This window comes from Diadema antillarum, unplaced genomic scaffold (assembly GCF_040938485.1).
Source record: "Diadema antillarum isolate AM-2024a unplaced genomic scaffold, OU_Dant_1.0 seq00000720_RagTag, whole genome shotgun sequence".
In the NCBI taxonomy this organism is placed as follows: Eukaryota; Metazoa; Echinodermata; class Echinoidea; order Diadematoida; family Diadematidae; genus Diadema; species Diadema antillarum.
The window spans coordinates 688,138-706,368 of NW_027271624.1; the positions used below are offsets into that span (position 1 = coordinate 688,138).

An 18,231-nucleotide genomic window follows, 5' to 3' on the forward strand; every position below is an offset into this window, starting at 1 on the left:
CAAAAGATCTCATAATGAACTATGGTTCATATAGTCACTGCACTCTGCCCACAAAGGTAAAACACTTAAAATGCACATATTGACATAATGGGGTACATACAAAGATAAAACAACACTGAGCGGTTTGAGGGAGAGTTAACAGATACATGTATGTAGCATTCGTTCGCTGAGGAACTAGCTTGCCTTTCAGAGCGAGATCCCTATTTGATTTCCTTACAGGGTAGACTATACAATTGTAGGTTCGTTCCAAGGGAGAACAAAATTGATTTGATATTCATTGCAAGGAATGGACAAACAAATTTCAAAGTGATTGGGACTTGATGGCTCGAATTGTTTTTCTTGTTTAAGCTGTGCATTTCTATAACATTGGAAGACAGGTGGTATGTGTGTGTGTGTGTGTGTGTGTGTGTGTGTGTGTGTGTGTGTGTGTGTGTGTGTGTGTGTGTGTGTGTGTGTGTGTGTGTGTGTGTGTGACAGGATTAAATACGTAGCAGAGGTAATGTTAATCTATCCACAAGTCCACCTAATCAACATCAACATTCCCTCCTCGTTCTAAAATCCACAGGATCCCAAGTCGACACACGGGAACACTCATTCCTACCACCTTCTCTTGCATAAGTACATATGTAAGTTTGTTCCTTTTATTTTAAGAGACAACAATCATGCAGGGGGCCTCGACAGCTATACATGTAATAGCATTGCTAAGGAACAGGAACGAAGCTACTACAGTCATATTGCATCATATTGTGATGACAGAAAAAGAATACAATCATGTTACACAGTAAACCCCACTTGAGACAGAAAATGATGTCATCTTGTGGCTAATCCATCTCTTAACACGTACATTGGCTATTCACATGGATGCTACTTATGTTTCACACTCACAGTCAAGCTCAAATGCCAGAGTTATAAACGCACACAAGAATACAACTGTCTACCACATAATAAACTTTTATTTGCTATATGTATCATAAAACATCTCACATAAAAGTTAAATCCACTCTGTTTCATGAATATAGCACTTGAATCTTTATATTTGAATATAGAATTGCACCCGAATATGGACAGTCGGATGGGTGTTCCATTAAGGCAGAGTCAGAGGTATGTACATGTACACATTTATACATTGTATGGACAAATCACTCTGCAAGATGTGCTAACACACTTCATTAAAAATCTTCAATCCTCACATATACAGACACACAAAAAGAATTGGCATTCATTCTACATACACCTATATTCACATTGATTTGTACAATGTTTTCCGTGACTAACTATAAAACACACGTCCACACACTGTCGAGTGAGTTAAAAATCTAGCCATAGTCCGTGCACTGTCAAATCACTATTAGAGTACAGTATTTGTAGGTTACAGGAAACCTTCTCAGAGGGTACTCAATAGGGTCAATGAATACACACATGCACCCCACCATCTGACATCCAGAGTGACAAGGTCTGCAGTTTCAAGTGTGCAACCCCAGTCTTGTAGCTCTCAGCTTAAAATCATAATCTGAAAGTGAGACACAACCATTTCAGACCAAAAACAGCAGGGGGGAAAAAAAAGAGAAAAGGGGGGGAGGGTATTTCCATGTTGAATATTTACAATGTGACTTTTGTCAAATTTTAAATGTCCAACTTTACAGCACTAGGGCAATGGAAACAATGAAGAATACATGAGTAGACAATAGGTATCTTTTACAATGCATACACAGGAACAAAGTGCACCAGAAGGAAACTACCAGATGATGTCAATCCCACCTTTACAATGTATTGCTAGTACCCTGCTACATACAATGGGTTCACATGGCAGTCAAGCTGAGTCCCACTGCCATCCATTATTTTTGTATTCTGACGGACAAAGTATTTCTGAAAGTGTACTTCAAACAGTAATGCAATTATTGTGGCTTCATGTCAGAGCACAGGAATCCAGTGCCTACGCTAAACCACATAAGTACAATTTGTGTATTGAAAGCACATATCATTATTATCAAAACATCAATGATACATTGTAAAGCAGAGATGAATTGAGTGGAGGCTAAACAAAACAAAGAAAACAGGCACTCAATCTTTCAAGTGAACATTCATTGTTCAAGTGACCTATTTCTTGTGATGCATACTTCTCATCTATCACAACAAGCAGTTGGCACATTGAGGTAAGGTCAAACTTCAAAAGAAATCATGTATTAACTATACAGTGTTCCTGGAGAGGAGAGATCGCCAACTCATTTCACCAGTTATGAAAGTCAGTAACTCTGATTTACCACTGTGTGTCTGAGTTTACTGCTTGGACAACAAATAATGAACATTACTATTATTTCACTGCTTGAGGTGCAATGTTCGATGCCACGAAATTAGGATGAATGGACGAAAACAAATAAAAAATCAATCATAGTTATTTACCTAAATGTGTGCTGGATTCACTGCAGAATCTCCTTCAAAAAGGTTTGCAGGGCCTTTAACAGTCAATTAAAGAGAATCAAAAAAAAAATCAAACTACATAATATTTGCCCAAAGTCATTTTCGAAGGGTAATACACAAGCTTCAGTAAATTTACATACACAGGTAGGACAACATTTGTGCAGAAACATGGTAGCCATAAAAATTTCTGTCCAATTCCTGAGTCGTGCATCAATGAAGGCCTTGCATATCGAAATGACTACTGACTTCGCAATCACACTGAGAGTGAGTACTGGGACTTCAAATCATGACTGAAGCAAACTTAAACAGTACCGAAACATGTAAGTACAGAACACATCAGAACAGCTGGTAAGTACTTTCAATACTGATACCGGAATTTCAAATGCATTGAACTGCAAGAAAATTCTAAACAAGGTTTGTTGTTGTTTTTTTTTTCTTATTGCTTACATATAAATTTCCTTCTGTGTATGCATGTTACAAATACCAGGGGGGTGTTTCATAAAGCTGTTCGTAAAGTTACGAACAACTTACGAGCCACTGGTAATCAGTTGTGATGTGCTATACTTATCAGAATTTCCATAGTTCAGCACAAGAACTGATCACCAGTCGCTCGTAAGTTGTTCGTAACTTTACGAACAGCTTTATGAAACACCCCCCTGGTCTTGTATCATTCTACTCTGCAGACATCATTGCTACAGTCAAAACTTGCAAGAGGATGGCCTTCTCTATAGTGAATTCACACAGACAAGTCTACAAGCAGAATGCCTTCACAAGTATCATTCTGTAGGTCATCTGAGCTTCTACTCAGGTTACTCATGTATGATGCTTGACATAATAACTGGACTGGGAAAAGAAAAATAGAGAGCTAAACATTCATGATGGTACAAATGGCTCCCATATTTTTGGTAAGTTTGCAACCATCAATCTATCAAGTAGTGATAGCACCAACAAGATCACACAGTGGAAAGGTTTGAAAATGAAGGCTGGATGCAACACAATAACAGTGGAGGACTGGTTGCAGAAAATCAAATTTTGTCTGTCTGCATTGATACTCATACACTGTCCAACTTCTGCCTAAAAACAACCAACTACATCCCTTGGACTACTCATCCATTTCAATTCCTTACCATAAGCAAACTGGTAAAGAAGTGAAATGAATGTTCTTTATTCATTTCTCTTTGTACGGTCATTATTTATTCGTCTTAAAAGAACACTTTTGGGTTTTTTTTTTCTCTTTCAGTTTTCTTTTTTTAATGTAATTTTTTAATCTCATATTTATCATTCTGTTTTAGTTAATGGTGCATAGTTTGTGACAATTCTTCAACATTCACTGCACTCCCGTTACAACAAAGTTTGGCGGTTTTCTTTCTTTACAACCAAATTTCATAATAATTGAACAGCATAGTATATAAAGATATATAGGTGACAATTTTGATTTCATTGTAACAGGAATTTCATTATAACCATGTTCGTTATAACGGGAGTGCACTGTATAATTATGCTCTCTGTAATACTAGTTAAAAGTACTCCAAAATGCCCCACTATGCACGGCCAGACACTGGATTCCAATGTCAGCTCCCACAAGGCTAGACCAAAGAAGGACAGCAGTATATATTACACATTAACATATTATGTCAAGTTATTTCATTTTTATGGCCCAGACGGAGTCGAGTCTCCAGTTCTCTAGGACTGACATCCTGGCAGTTCAATGGAGCATGGTGCACTCCCAGGACTGAGGTTACGTCTCTCTGTCGTTGATTGGCATCATGCGAGTTATGCACAGGCTGTCCCAGTCAAATGGCTTGAAATCTATTGATGCAGAAATATTGGGAGACATAGAAAAAACACACAGTCAAAATTATAAATGTACTCACTGCATTTAATTGAATAATCAACAAGACTTTTGTTATCAATCGTCACATAACCTCAGCAATTATCAAATCTATTTGTCACTTAGTATCTCCACTACTACTCTGCAACATACAGCTATAAAAGATTCCATTAATGAACAAACAACTGCCCCTAAAGGACATTGTGTTACTTCCTAATAAAATGCAGTGAATTTTAGCTCTTGTAGAGCTCATTCTCAGTTGGACTATGTGCTGCTTGCTTAATCACAGGTGCTACATGTACATTTTGTATGTTGCTGTGACATTAAAAAGGAATTAAGATAATGATTTAGAAGCATAGATAAATAGAATAAGCCATTCCCCAATTAATTGTATTTTTTTTTTTCACATTTGACATCACACTAAGGTCCCACTTTAAAATTCATCTTTACTCTTGGCATCCAACAAAATGGACAAGTGTAGAATTTGTATCAAGAAGACCTATTATGGCTAGCGACTGGTGAATACACTGTTTTTTCACATGTCACATAGTATTTGAATTCTGGTACTTTAAAGATGTATGCCACACACCTCTCATTTATTAATTTGCCCACAATATGTTGCATTGTGTACACTGTGCGCTAATGCACAACAACTTTGATCACATTTAACCCAACATGTACTTTGAGGGCTCATGAGAAAACAGATGAGTTGCACAATTGTGGCTTGAGCTTTAACCTCAAATTTTCACATGGTGTGCTCCAAATTTAATTCGAAAGTTGTTCTGTCGTAATACATCAGAGTGTACAGCTTAGTAAATTAAGCCAAATACTTCTTGCAGTTATGCATGCAACAGGGTTACAGTGTATGTTTCAGACAGTAACTGCTAACCTTTAGCATTCAAAGAATTTATGTCTATCAAAATCGAAGGGCTGGATTGCCATTTCAAACTGTGAACATGTACCATGTCTGATGAAATATCTACAGATCTATTTCATAAAGATGAATGAATCTGAATTTGACAATAGCTATGGTATGTCTGCACAGTTGAGCTAAAAAGTACTCAATTCTGAACTTTCTCACTTTTCACTCTCGTACAGATTTTGATAAAAGCCCAGTTCACTTCTCTTGATTGGGATAGAAGTCTACAAATGTACATGGATGGATGGATGGGCGAATGGATGAATGGATAGACGGCTGAATAAAGAACCAAAGCACAAAGAGCCCAAGAGTACCCCCTTCCTATTAAAAGCCAGTGCTATGAATGAAGTAAAAACCACTACAGGCTTTTAAACCACTTTCATTGTGGCAAGGAGAGCTTTCATAAGACACTACCTTTCATAACCACAGGTGGTCACAGGAGCTATATAAAAGGACAGACAGCATGGGAGAGTGGGTTTCAACAATAAAACTAACTACAACAAAGTGCCAGAAATCACATGAATTATTGGCCTATATGGATGAAGGAGTATCAATACACATATTGTCCTCATGACTGAAAAAGGGGAAAAATCTAAATTTGATCCTTCATGCCAAACTCACAGATACCCTTACAGCAGGAAGCAAAATCAACAGTTTGTGTTAAAGGGACTGTGCAGTACTGGTTGAGGTGGGGATTCACGTTTTGAACATTCCTAAGTGAGATAATAAGAAACCTCTCATGAAATATGAAAGAGCATGTAATTTTAAGAAGGATTCAATGTTTATTTGATGAAAATTGATTTTCAAATGGCTGAGATATCCAAAAATGTGATAATAATAAGAGGCGACAGGCCACGCCTTTTATAAGGATCTCTTTGTTTCACATTGTTTTTGGATATCTCAGCCATTTCAAAACCAATTTTCATCAAATAAACTTTTGAAACCCCTTAGAATTGCATGCTCTTTGACATCAAATAGAGTGGTTTCTGAATATCTCGCAAAACGTTAAAAGCTAAATCCTCACCTCAAACAGAACTGTAAACACCCTTTAAAAACATACAATTTGTATACATGCTGTATCTTTGCATTTTCCTACCTGCTCTACAAGAGTTACACTTTACATGCTATATGCAACTTCAAGCTTTATACTTAAACTTACGTCTAAGAGAGGGATTCTCTTCCTTGTCAACGAATTCTTCAACACATATAGCCCCTGAAAAAGGTGAAAACAAACAGAAATGTGAGAATACATAGCTGACCAATAAAAACTGCAAAAAAGAGTCTGGCAAAAAAATAAAAAAGATTGTAACTGATGTATACATGTGTATGCATAATCACAATACTGCAATAATATCAATACAGGTTGTATTTTGATAAGTTTATAAATTATGTATACATGTACAAGAGGCTTGCAAATGTGAGTTCTGTTGTTGTTATTGCGTATAAATGGTGTAGATATCCCACCGGTGTCATTTACACACTGGTCCATTCTTTCTCTTTTTTACACCATTTTTGGCTATTCAGTAGTTTGTCTTGAAATCTCACCCTAACCACTCAAAATCCCAAACCACATTAATGACAGAAAATAATTTTTACAATGAAATGATTCATTTATTTTGAATGCAATATTTAACATGTAAACGAGTCGAGTTACAAAAAGTGAAACCAACCTTTTCTGCCTTGTCTGAAGTCGTGTAACTCCTTTTGTGTAACTTCCCATTCTGGAAAAGTGACACAAAGAAAGAAGTCACAAATCAATACTATTGCCTATGAAAACAAGCATGCATGAATTTCAGTATAGTTGTGTGATTTCCTATAGAGGAACATGTGGCAGATGAATTTTATTTCTCCATTAGTGGAATACACAGATTGAGCATCAACACTTAGTTGCACTGTGCACAAGAAACACTCAGTTCAATGTAATTAACATTTATTTTTCATCTTCTTCTTTTTTTGATGAACTGTTTGTATGGATGATCATGTCACTACATTGACAAAGAACACAGAACAGTCATACTGGGTACTTGACAGGCACCAGCAAGGTAATAGAGCTCTGTACAAGGTTTTTTTTCTCCAATGCTAAATTTTGCAAGTGTAAGAAGAGAAAGAAAAGAAGAAGAAGGAGGAGGAGGACGAGGAGGACAGGAGGAGGACGAGGAAGACAAGGAGGAGAAAAAGGAGAATAATGAACAAGACATTTTTGTCTCTCTTTCATAGGCCACATGCTCAGCATTTCATGCACTCAGAATTTAGATTAGATACTACAATGTCCTCTGTCAAGCCTTGTCAGCTGATACAGGTGAAAGTTGGATTTCTTTTTGTCAGGGTCTCCCTCATACTAATGTGCAGCAGTACAATACAATAACTAGTCGAATTTGCCTTATCACAGACAGCTCTCACATCCCTGCAAAATTAATAAATAACAGAAAAATACATGAAAACCAGCTGAGCAAACGTCTTTATACATACACCTTATTTGCCATGGGCATATTGGTACATAGGCTGTGGATAGCAGCCTAGCCAGTATAAAGACTATAATACAAATTAACTGACTCACGCTCATTCAACATCTTGACTAGCTCATAGTGGTCCCGACCATAGTGGTCCACAGATAGACCTGGATCTGAATGTGCCCTTGATGAATGATGGTCCCTCCTCCTCCCTGATATAACAGCACTGCTGAATGATGGTCTGGGTGAAGTCTGTGGGCTGATCATTTAAAAAGAGGAAAAAATGCTATTAGAAATAAGAAACAAATTGCATATTGGAGGGCAGGACTAAAGATAGAATAATTTGGGGGTTTTTTTCTACTTGCCTACAGAAATTTTGTCCACATGTTTAAAGGACAAATGTCCACCTTTAGCAGCACTACAGCACCTAACAGGTAAATGTGCTTGTAGCACCTTGCAGACTGATTTAAATAAGGGTCAACAGTCAACAATAACTGAGCATATCTATGATGACATACACTGTAACATACTGTATGGTTAATCTGCAATCTTGACTCCTTGATAATAGTGCACTCCCGTTATAATGAACACTGTTATAACGACCGTCCGGTTACAACGAAATAAAAATTCAGGCTGCAATATTATCGGCTCTACTATGTATTTTTATCGCGCGTAATTGTTATTTGTTTGGCTATAACGAAATTTTGATATAATGAGAGAAAAGTGTCAGTCCGGATGACTTTGTTACAACGGGAGTCTACATTTCTATCCACCTCAATCAACTGAACAGTTACACAAGGCATCAAAGCCTTGTGGGTTATTCAAATGTAAAACATGTTCTGACAAAACTCATTTAACAGATCATGCCTTCTGAACTTTCTTGAGAAAAAGTTGAATAACAATGTACAGTTGAACCTCTGTTATCCGGCCTCCCTTTATCCGGATCTCTCTATTATACGGACGCAATCTCGCCGTGATTTTTTTTAAAATAATTACGGGAGGAAAGGAGGATTCCCATCTCCTTGACAACTCCTACCCAAACACACATGAATTACATATTACTTCCAACATGATTAACATACATTACATCAAATTTCCTTCCAAACTGCTTACCTTCAGACATTTCAACATCCCTAAACATCCCCAAATGTAACAATGAAAAGGTTGCAGTATCATGTGGTACTACAATGGGCTACATCAGTACATTTGTATGTTATGTACATGTATAAGCATTGAGTCTCCCGTATCCGGCCAAATCCCTTATCCGGATGAGCCCCGGTCCCGACTTGTCCGAATACGAGAGGTTCAACTGTACATGTACAGATGTAGACAAGAATTGCTTCAAGATCAAACCAAGTTAGGGGGCCTAAATTACTGAACTTGCTGAAAGTCATATCGTCGCTGGGGTGACAAGACCTTGTATCTGCAATATTGGTGAAAATGACTTTTTTTGGATTAATGGTCAAATAATGAGTTAAGTGATGTCCTGTCCAAATCCCAATTGTCTTACTCCAAAAATGAAGCCACCAAAGCATGTCAAAGGAAAGGCTATCCCATTCGGTATAGTGCTTTGGCCGCCATGTTTTTTGGCTCTCCTGAACATTTGACAGTTTGTAGATACTTGTACGAGGTCTTGTCGCCCCAGCGACGATATACAGTGCATGAATACTGAAGGATCCTATGTGTCCATGTGAATAATCGAACAAAATCCCAAATCCCTGAGAGAGAGACGCAGAAAAAAAAAAAGAACCATTTTTAAAACATTTTGAAAGTGTTAAAATGGTACTAGTCAAAACTGTGTACACGTAAGAGAAGAATTCTATGGCATTTATGGGATATCACAATGTACATGTACTACTCTAACACAGGTTTACTCTAGATTTTCTCATTGTCATCCTAGTACCCATACTTTGTTTCATTTTCATGTTTACGAAGAAGGAAAATATAAAGCTCTCCCCCTCAAAAAAAAATCAACTTGTCCATGTTCAGAACTAAGACAAGGCAAGTGCCAAATTGTGTCTCGCCCATTCGCGTACAAGGAATTAATATTTTTTATAACTCCCAGAAGTTAATTGACCTGCTTATGACCTTTGACCTTGTGGTGACCTTCAATACCCCAAGGGACATTTACCATCCAAGTTTGGTCACAAACGGACAAAGAGATCAAAAGTAATGAGCCATAATCGAAACGCGCCATAAAAACTTAACATTGGGCCCTAAAAATTTGTTGACCCCTTTCTGTGACCTTTGACCTTGTGATGACCTTTAACTCCCTAAGGGACATCTATTGTCCAAGTGTGGTCACAAACGGACAAAAGAGCTTTTTACACTTGCAAATTTTTGCTTAGTCCCGTACCAACGGTGGGGCTAAGGGGGGGGCCTTAGCCCCACCGTTGGTATGGGACTATCCTTAGCCCACTTTCTGTTTACACTCGTTTTTGCCAAAGTGGGCTAGCCCCACCGATAGTCCGGTACTATCTGGCCCTGCAAAATAGCAGGGTTAGCACCGCAATTGCGGTGCTAAGCAAGTGAGTGTAAACAGAACGAAAAAATAATCCTGGGCTAAGCGACGGAGACGAAGTCCGACCCTCACTGACCAATCAGAAACGAGGTAATCAAGTGCTGCCGGTGCGTGCGTGTACGTGTACAGTACACAGCGTAATCATGAATATTCTTGTGGTTTGGAAAGTCCGGGGCTAAGAAATACGAGTGTAAAAAGGTCAGTTTTCTCCTTAGTCCCGGACAAGAGATAGTACGGGACTAATTGGCCAGTGTAAAAAGCTGAAAAAATTGGTACGGGACTAACGATAGTCCTGGGTCAGAGAAAGTCCGGGGTTAAGAAACACAAGTGTAAAAAGGAATATAGGGATCAAAAGTTATGAGCCACAATCAAAGCGTGCCCTAAAAACATAACATTGGGCCCTAAAAGTTTGTTGACCCCTGTCTGTGACCTTTGACCTTGTGACGACCTTCACCTCCCCAAGGGACATCTTCCATCTAAGTTTGGTCACAAACGGACAAAGGGATCAAAAGTAATGAGCCATAAACGAAATGCGCCCTAAAAACATTGGGCCCTAAAAGTTTGTTGACCCCTGTCTGTGACCTTTGACCTTGTGGTTACCTTCAACTTCCCAAGAGACATCTACCATCACCCAAGTTTGATTGCCATTGTAGCAACATGTGCTGAGTTACGTGTGATAAGAGAGTCTTGCAAGTAAACTTTAACGTATGACCTCAAATGACTTTTGACCTTATCATGTGACCTCTTACGGCACCATAACGTGAAGGTACCCCCAGTGCATCCAAACAGTATTAATGGGAAAATGCAGAGTACACTGGGGTAATTTCACATCAATTTGCACTGTGCATCAACACAAGATGTACGAAGGCTTGCCTTTCTTCAACATTCTGTACTTTCACAACATATTCTCCAGTTACAACTGTACTCATTTTCAGAGGGACCGCTGCTAATTAATAATTCAACTATCAAGATCAAAGTTTGACCTATCAATAGAAAAAGTCAGTTTCTTTTCATGCTCTCACGGAGTAGGACTACAATGTATGTCCCAATGCACTGCGAAGATCAAATTGTTACAGATGTATATAGCTGTGCTATACATACCGGCACACAAAGACCAATACATGGAATACAGAGACTCCAACTCAAAGCACCTTCTGATCTGGAGATTCTTCCGCCTGAAACCCCTAGCAAACAGGAGACTCCAAGTTGATGTGTGCAAAGTGCGAAGTTCCTAGGGTACTAGATGCTCTCTGGTGATATCTAAGGCTTATTTTTTTCAACATACGATAGCAATAAGTAAGAAATTCTTTCCATCGGGAGACACAGAGCCAGGGCGGGAGAAATTAAATCTCAAGCCGGAGAACGGGATATTTTGCAAAAATGGGCTTTCGGCGGGAGATCTCCCATCGAACACGGGAGAGTTGGAGTTTCTGGGAATATGTGCACCTTAAAACATTCTGAATCTACAGTGCACTTTCAGATCCCATCCCATAACCTATCCATGCACACCATACCACATGAGCTCTACTGCTTATATACAATGTAACTCCCTCCAAGGCACATGTACAGCATGGTACTCCTTGGGACCTGCCACAAATTATTAAACACAATTATGCATACGTACACACACACACACACACACACACACACACACACAAATACTGAACATAGAAACAATACCACAGTACTTTCCCCAACACATAAAGCTAGACCATGACACATGGGAGGACCAAAGGGATAGCGTTTGCACTTTTAGGAATAGGACATACCACAGGAAGCAAACTTAATAAGGATGTGGTCAATTATGATCTACCACAAAAATTTTCTTTCTCTCTCTTTAAAGCCTCTTGAAGATACTTGTGCAAGTTCTTATCTTCGCTAGAGAACTGTATGATGCTGGATGCATCCTTTCAGCCCCATTTAGAACAGGTCATGCGTGGTGCATGTGGACAAATGCAAGGAACAGTGGGAATGGCAAAAAAAAAACCCACCCTCCATAAATCCATCATAGTGGCTACTTTGCATTTATAGGCACTATACATGTAGTACAAGTGAACCAATACATTGTACATGTACGTACTGCAAGGTGTACTATGGTATGTATCAAGATATTGTAAAGCATAAAGGTGTACACTGTAAATCAAGAGAGAAAATTACATTAAATTCATTGCCGACTATTGTAAATAATACTTTGGCTCCTTTTCTGTACACACATGGCTGCTCAGTAAATGATGCAAACTTAGTACACTATTGCATGATTTACATTATGCAGACTTTGCAAAAAATGTGAGATTTACATAGAATGAAAAGAATAGGTGAAATACCGTATTCATGCTTAAACTGTATTAGCAAAGAACATTGTGTTGACTGCCTTTACAGAGCTTTTTATCTAGCCCCATTCCCCTCCCTTCTTTTTTTCTGAAGTTTCCCATAAATGTTCAATTTAAGAGGGCAATGTTGGAGTCAAAGTAGGAGATCACTGCAGTGTATGACTTGTCAACAGGATAAAGAACACTGAATGTCAAGATCTATCAAAATTTTGTCCCACGTACACAGTATGAAGTACCATATTTCTTCTTTGAAATTGCAAAGTTCCTTGTGCACATAGAAATGTAAGCAATGCATACAAGCAATGTCTACACATTCAATACTGCTACACACACCTGCCACAATCAGTTACCACATACAATAGTGTACAATAGGTACAGTGTGTGTATGTACAAAAGTACACATATGCACAAAGCAAAAATAGTGCCATTACCAGATGAAAAATGTATCAGGCAGGATCACTCTTTCAAGATTTATTTGCCTTATGATTAACTATGTACCTCATCAACACTGACTTCAAGTTCATGTGATACCTACAGTTGTACAGTACGTACAATTACAATAGTACTTCTTCCTGCACAACTGAAACTTCATTTCACATTTGAAACTCAATTTCACATTACATGAGGCAAGAGTGATCAACACTGGACTCATACACAAACAGTACACTTACTTGATCATGCTACGGTCAATCTCTCCGTCATCGAAAGGTTGTTGCAATCCTGCAGAGAAAAGGAAATGAGAAAGTCCTCAGTGTCCAGAAAACATGATTCAATTGGTCTTTCCATTGCCAGGTAAATGTTTCAAGGACCTACACTGTACATGTAGGTCTATACAAATCTACAATGTACATACCTACACTGTAAAATGTAAGGACTACAGTAATCTGATCAGATTGCAGAATTCACTTTCTTTTGTTTAAAAAAAAATGTATTTCAAATAACAGCCATGACTCCCCTCATCCCTCCCTCCCTCCCCCCCCCCCCCCCCCCCCCCGCACACTAAAAAAACTAACTCATGATATTAAAACACTGTTGTAAAGCTCAAAAGGGAGAGTAGGATGATATAGCAAACATGGTTAAACTTGACTTGCCAAGCAATCATATAATGGAGAAACATGGCTACAAAGAGTTGCTACAGTGCATTCCGTGTATCAGCACATGGTAAATCAGGATTCACATGTTTTGAATAATATTACAGTCAACCTTGCTTAAGTTGACTTCGCCTAAGTCGAATAATCGCCTAAGTTGAAGGTCGTTTCGAGTCCTCTTCTCTTTATATTTTATTGATTTTAACCCCTCATAAGTCGAATTTTTTTAAGTCGAAGCTATTTCTTCAGTCCAAATAGATTCGACTTCATGGCAAGGTTGACTGTACTATGCAATGATGTATATCATATTCTTTTTATAGTCTCTTTCCCCTCTCTCTCTCTCTCCCTCTTTTAATATGGGTCTGCATAATACATTACACAATGAGGGTGAAGTTTAAGTTATTCAATAAGACATCATACAGTACATTCATCATATTCATACATACACATATTAATGGACTGATTGAGGCTACAATAAAACTGAACAGTATGTTGTTATAAATTGTAAATGATACACTGAATCCAAACACCTTTTAGGCTTTTGGTCTATTTATACAGAGAGTGCTTAAAATTTAGATTTGATGCACTATCTTGCAGCAGAGCTTGATTCTAAACTGATACTGTAAGGGCTTGTTCAGGGCATTATAATTTTAAATCTGAAATTCTGGTGGCCAGAAGTATAAAGGTTTCGGCCAAAAATTAAAGGAAACACAATACACATGAGAATTTTGTAGTTGCGTGCTCAGGACACTAAAATTATAACTTTTGTCAAAATTTGGTGGCCTGGCATGATCAGTTCTAACACTAACCTGGCATGATAAATCTTTTAATGGCCCCGTGCCACTGGGCCACCGCAATGTCAAGCCTTGCATGCGACATATCGTCAGGAAAGTTCTACAAAGCATCATAATATCGTTCAGCTTTTCAAAGTTCTTTTTGGACTTGCTTACGAAGCTGCCTATAACGGCACCAGTTCCGTTGAGATCCATTTGTTTTGGCACTGTAAAATGCCCTATTTTTCTTTCTAATTAATCGCTTGAGGGTTCCATTTATCCAAGGAAGATTAAATAGAGTACTGTATACGCTATATATTTCGTGGGGGTTTTATTTTCGCAAATTTCGCGAGTCGGGAGCTATTCGCGAAATTAACAACACGCGAAAATATTACCTTCCAAAATGAATCCCTTGCCTTGATGATACGAACATTTCAGTACTAGTATACCATGTCACGACTTACCGAACAGACCATACTGCCTAAGCTTGTTTACGCACATTGACGTCTACTTACGAATACTGTACAGAGCCAATCCATTATCGCAAGGGGACCACTCGTCAGAAATCTAGCGCGATGGACTTAACCACTTCAAAAATGTTGTATTCTAACTTACTAGTTCGCAGAGTTTGGTAAAGTTTTCTTCATGCAGTGTATAACTAAACTAGTATCATTCTTATTTGCTGGTACGTTGAAAATTCACACTTCTTTGCCACTTCATATTTTCTCTGGTCCCCCAATCGCGAATTTAACCACTTGCGAAAATGTGTGACAGCGGTAATTCACGAAAATTCATGTACGCGAAAATTATAGCGTATACAGTATAGTGAGGTGCCCGCACCTCGTCAGGGGCCCGAATACCGTCACCCCACTTAAAATTGTTTTGAGCGCACTAAACAAAAATGTATGCCCGGGACTGTGTTCTGTACGCTTGAAACTACATGTAGGCAGGGCTACCACAACCAAGCAAATTGTGGTGAAAACCGAACAGTTTTTCGCGAAAATCTGAAATTTTCATAGGGCTATAGGAATACGTGTTAGAAGTCACCCGCAGGCATCTTTTACGTGTATGTCTATGGGAACATCACTGTCACCAGCACACGTCTTTTACGTGCCAAGTCTATGGGAGAGCGGGTGACGAGTTGCGGGCCCCTTCCTTAGCGCGCAACTTTTTCGCATCGTTCGCGTTCGACGATGATAGCTGCAAATTTTCAATATTGATCAGTGAACTTGTGATTCCATTGGAATTTTCAGCATTTTTCCTGTATGTGAGTTGGATTTCAAAGAATTTCAGTGCCGAAATGTGATTCAAATATGGGCAAACATTAACTATGACGAGGTGCGGGTCACCCAAGTATACTCTTAAGAGTCTTACACCTTGAAGGGACATTTGAATCAACACTGCTAAGAACTAATAGTATGAATAGCTTCCTTTTAAATGCGTTCCAATTCTCCTCTAACGTTACTGTCTTATGTGAATAATTAACCACACCACCTTCATGCTCACTCAAGCTCAGTCACTGCCATTTCACAAACTACCGGCATGGCCTGCCCTGCATGCATGCGGGAACTGTATACTCAGTATTAAATGGCAGGGATTGCGGCGGCACCACCACCAGCCAGCGTAGAGCAGCCCAGCAGCAGAGCCAGGAATCATAACACGCCTCATCTCCTGCGTAACTAAATTTCAGCAGACGGTAGCAAGTGCGCACTGCGTGATGACAACTGCTGCCGAGTGCTGGTCAAATGACGCAATTCTTCTCCACTTCTAAATCGGTGAGAACTTCGTAAAATTTTACTGTGTGCATTGGAAACAAAATGACTAAATTATCTAGGTCACGTACAAGATAAAATACATACCTCGCCTCTTCTGAACGTTGAATTTACTGGGTCCTTGAGCCAATTTATACATTGTTGTGAGGACCCCAGGCCGACCACATTCTCTTCTCAAGAGCATGGATTACGAAAATACACTGCAAGAGAATCGATCATTTAGACGATGAACTGAACGGAATCCGTGCAGGTTAGTCTCTAATAAGACATTTTGACAACATTTATATAAAAATGTGAATTGAATTCCCTGAATAAAATCACATACAGTTGTATATTATCAATTATTGTGTAATTTCCTATTTGTATTTATTTTCTTATTTTTAGCTGTAAAAAGATATTCATAAGATGTTAACATTCTTTAAATATTCTACCTGCTAAAATAAGTCTAATCAACTGGGGAAAGAAAATATAATCGATTACACCCGAAATAATCGATATGTATTTAGTAAGTGGCCTTATAAACATTAAGTTCAACTTCACCGATCATAAGCACTGCTGGTGTAGTGGTATCATGCAAGATTCCCATTCTTGCGACCCGGGTTCGATTCCCGGGCAGTGCACCTTGTTTTTGCTCCCTGATACGAGTATCCAACCTACGCGTTTAATCACAAAAGAGTTTGACACATTAACCTTTTACTTCTACCCCCCCCCCCCCCCTTTTAGGAAAAAAAAAAAGAAGAAGCAAAAGAAAGAACCTGTCCCACTTCATTCAGATTTACCAGATTCTGACCATGATTCAACATTGAGATGCATTCTGGAACAGTGTAGGTCAATGGCACTGTTGAGAAGAAAAATCAACAACAGTATTTCTTACAATAAGGAATAGGTTTACAGTAATCAAATTTGACTATTTTGTTTTCATTTCAAATTGTAGAAGGTCAGAGATTATCAAAAGTTACATTGACATGAGAGAGAGGGATGGAGAGAGAGATAAGGGGATTTGAACAATGTGTGCTGCACACTTTTCCATTAAGCCATGATGTCATATATGTGTATGTATATGTACAATCTTTTTTGTAATAGGGAGTGACATAATCATGAAGGCTCGCATGCTTCCTGGTATTAATACAGAATAATTTGTTGGTTTTTTTTTTTACTTTTACTTTGTTTTGAGCCATGGCCCTTGTATCACTCCTATACATCTTATTCTATACTGTATGTATTCACTGTCGATACATTGTCTGTACGACTGTTTTACATTGCAATCATGTACCAGTATTAAGTATGGCCAAATAAATCAAGATAATAAGATTAAATAGAAATCTTTATTTAATTCAATTGGTGCAAAGGCCCATAAACAATGAAATGTGTTTGAACTATACCTGTCGTGTACTTTACATTGGACATAGCATTCAAAACCCTTCTATATCAACCTCTTTTCAAACTAATAGAAATTTTTTTAAAACTTTAAATTTTGATGCAAAATTTATTTAATTCATGTTTTGTCACATACACTGATGCCAACAATATGATGGTATGTAAACACGTAAGGACTGCTGGTTAACTGCTTGAACATCATCTATTTTTATATTATTAACAAAGACAAGTTAATCCTGTAATGATGGACACAGCTAGCAGATGCCGTATTTCATGTGCTGTTTGAATGTGTTATATCTTTATTATGATTATCCTCTATGATCGTTGTTGCCTGCCTGGCAGGAGGGCCAGACGGCTTGTAGCTAAAAAAAACAAAAAAAAACAAACAAAAAAACAAGGATGATCACATCATCAATGAAAGAGCTTTCAAAACTCTGCCAAATCGTCAAATTGTGTCATGAACGAAAGTTTGATTTTGGGGAAGAACTTTCCAGCTAGGATCTCCACTCCACGCTCTCCCTCTTTCCCCTTTCACACAATTCTTTACATGATATCACACACACACACACACACACACACACACACACACACACTCACACACACAAGCACACAAATATAATTACATGCATGTAAAATGTAGTATACATGTATATCAAAAGGCACAAAAGTATTCAGCAATGTTACATCATCAAGTAGCATACTTCAAGCCACCAAATTTATTTCAAATCTCCAATTATACCATACCTACAATC

At 38.3% G+C, this 18,231-nt stretch overlaps 1 protein-coding gene and 1 non-coding gene across 2 annotated transcripts; one reads left to right on the plus strand and one right to left on the minus strand.

Annotated features, from left to right (window-relative positions):
• Window positions 1-3,209: 3,209 nt before the first annotated feature.
• LOC139738098 (mapk-regulated corepressor-interacting protein 1-like) lies at window positions 3,210-16,277 on the minus strand. Its single transcript, XM_071648764.1, has 6 exons — window positions 16,190-16,277; window positions 13,141-13,189; window positions 7,726-7,877; window positions 6,839-6,889; window positions 6,328-6,381; window positions 3,210-4,227 (listed from the first exon to the last, which is right to left on the minus strand). The coding sequence occupies exons 1-6, from the start codon at window positions 16,239-16,241 to the stop codon at window positions 4,157-4,159; spliced, it is 429 nt and encodes a 142-aa protein (XP_071504865.1). The 5' UTR covers window positions 16,242-16,277; the 3' UTR covers window positions 3,210-4,156.
• Window positions 16,278-16,651: 374 nt separating this feature from the next.
• Trnag-ccc (transfer RNA glycine (anticodon CCC)) lies at window positions 16,652-16,722 on the plus strand. The gene has a single exon. It is a non-coding gene; the product is annotated as a tRNA-Gly (tRNA).
• The last annotated feature ends 1,509 nt before the right edge of the window (window positions 16,723-18,231 follow it).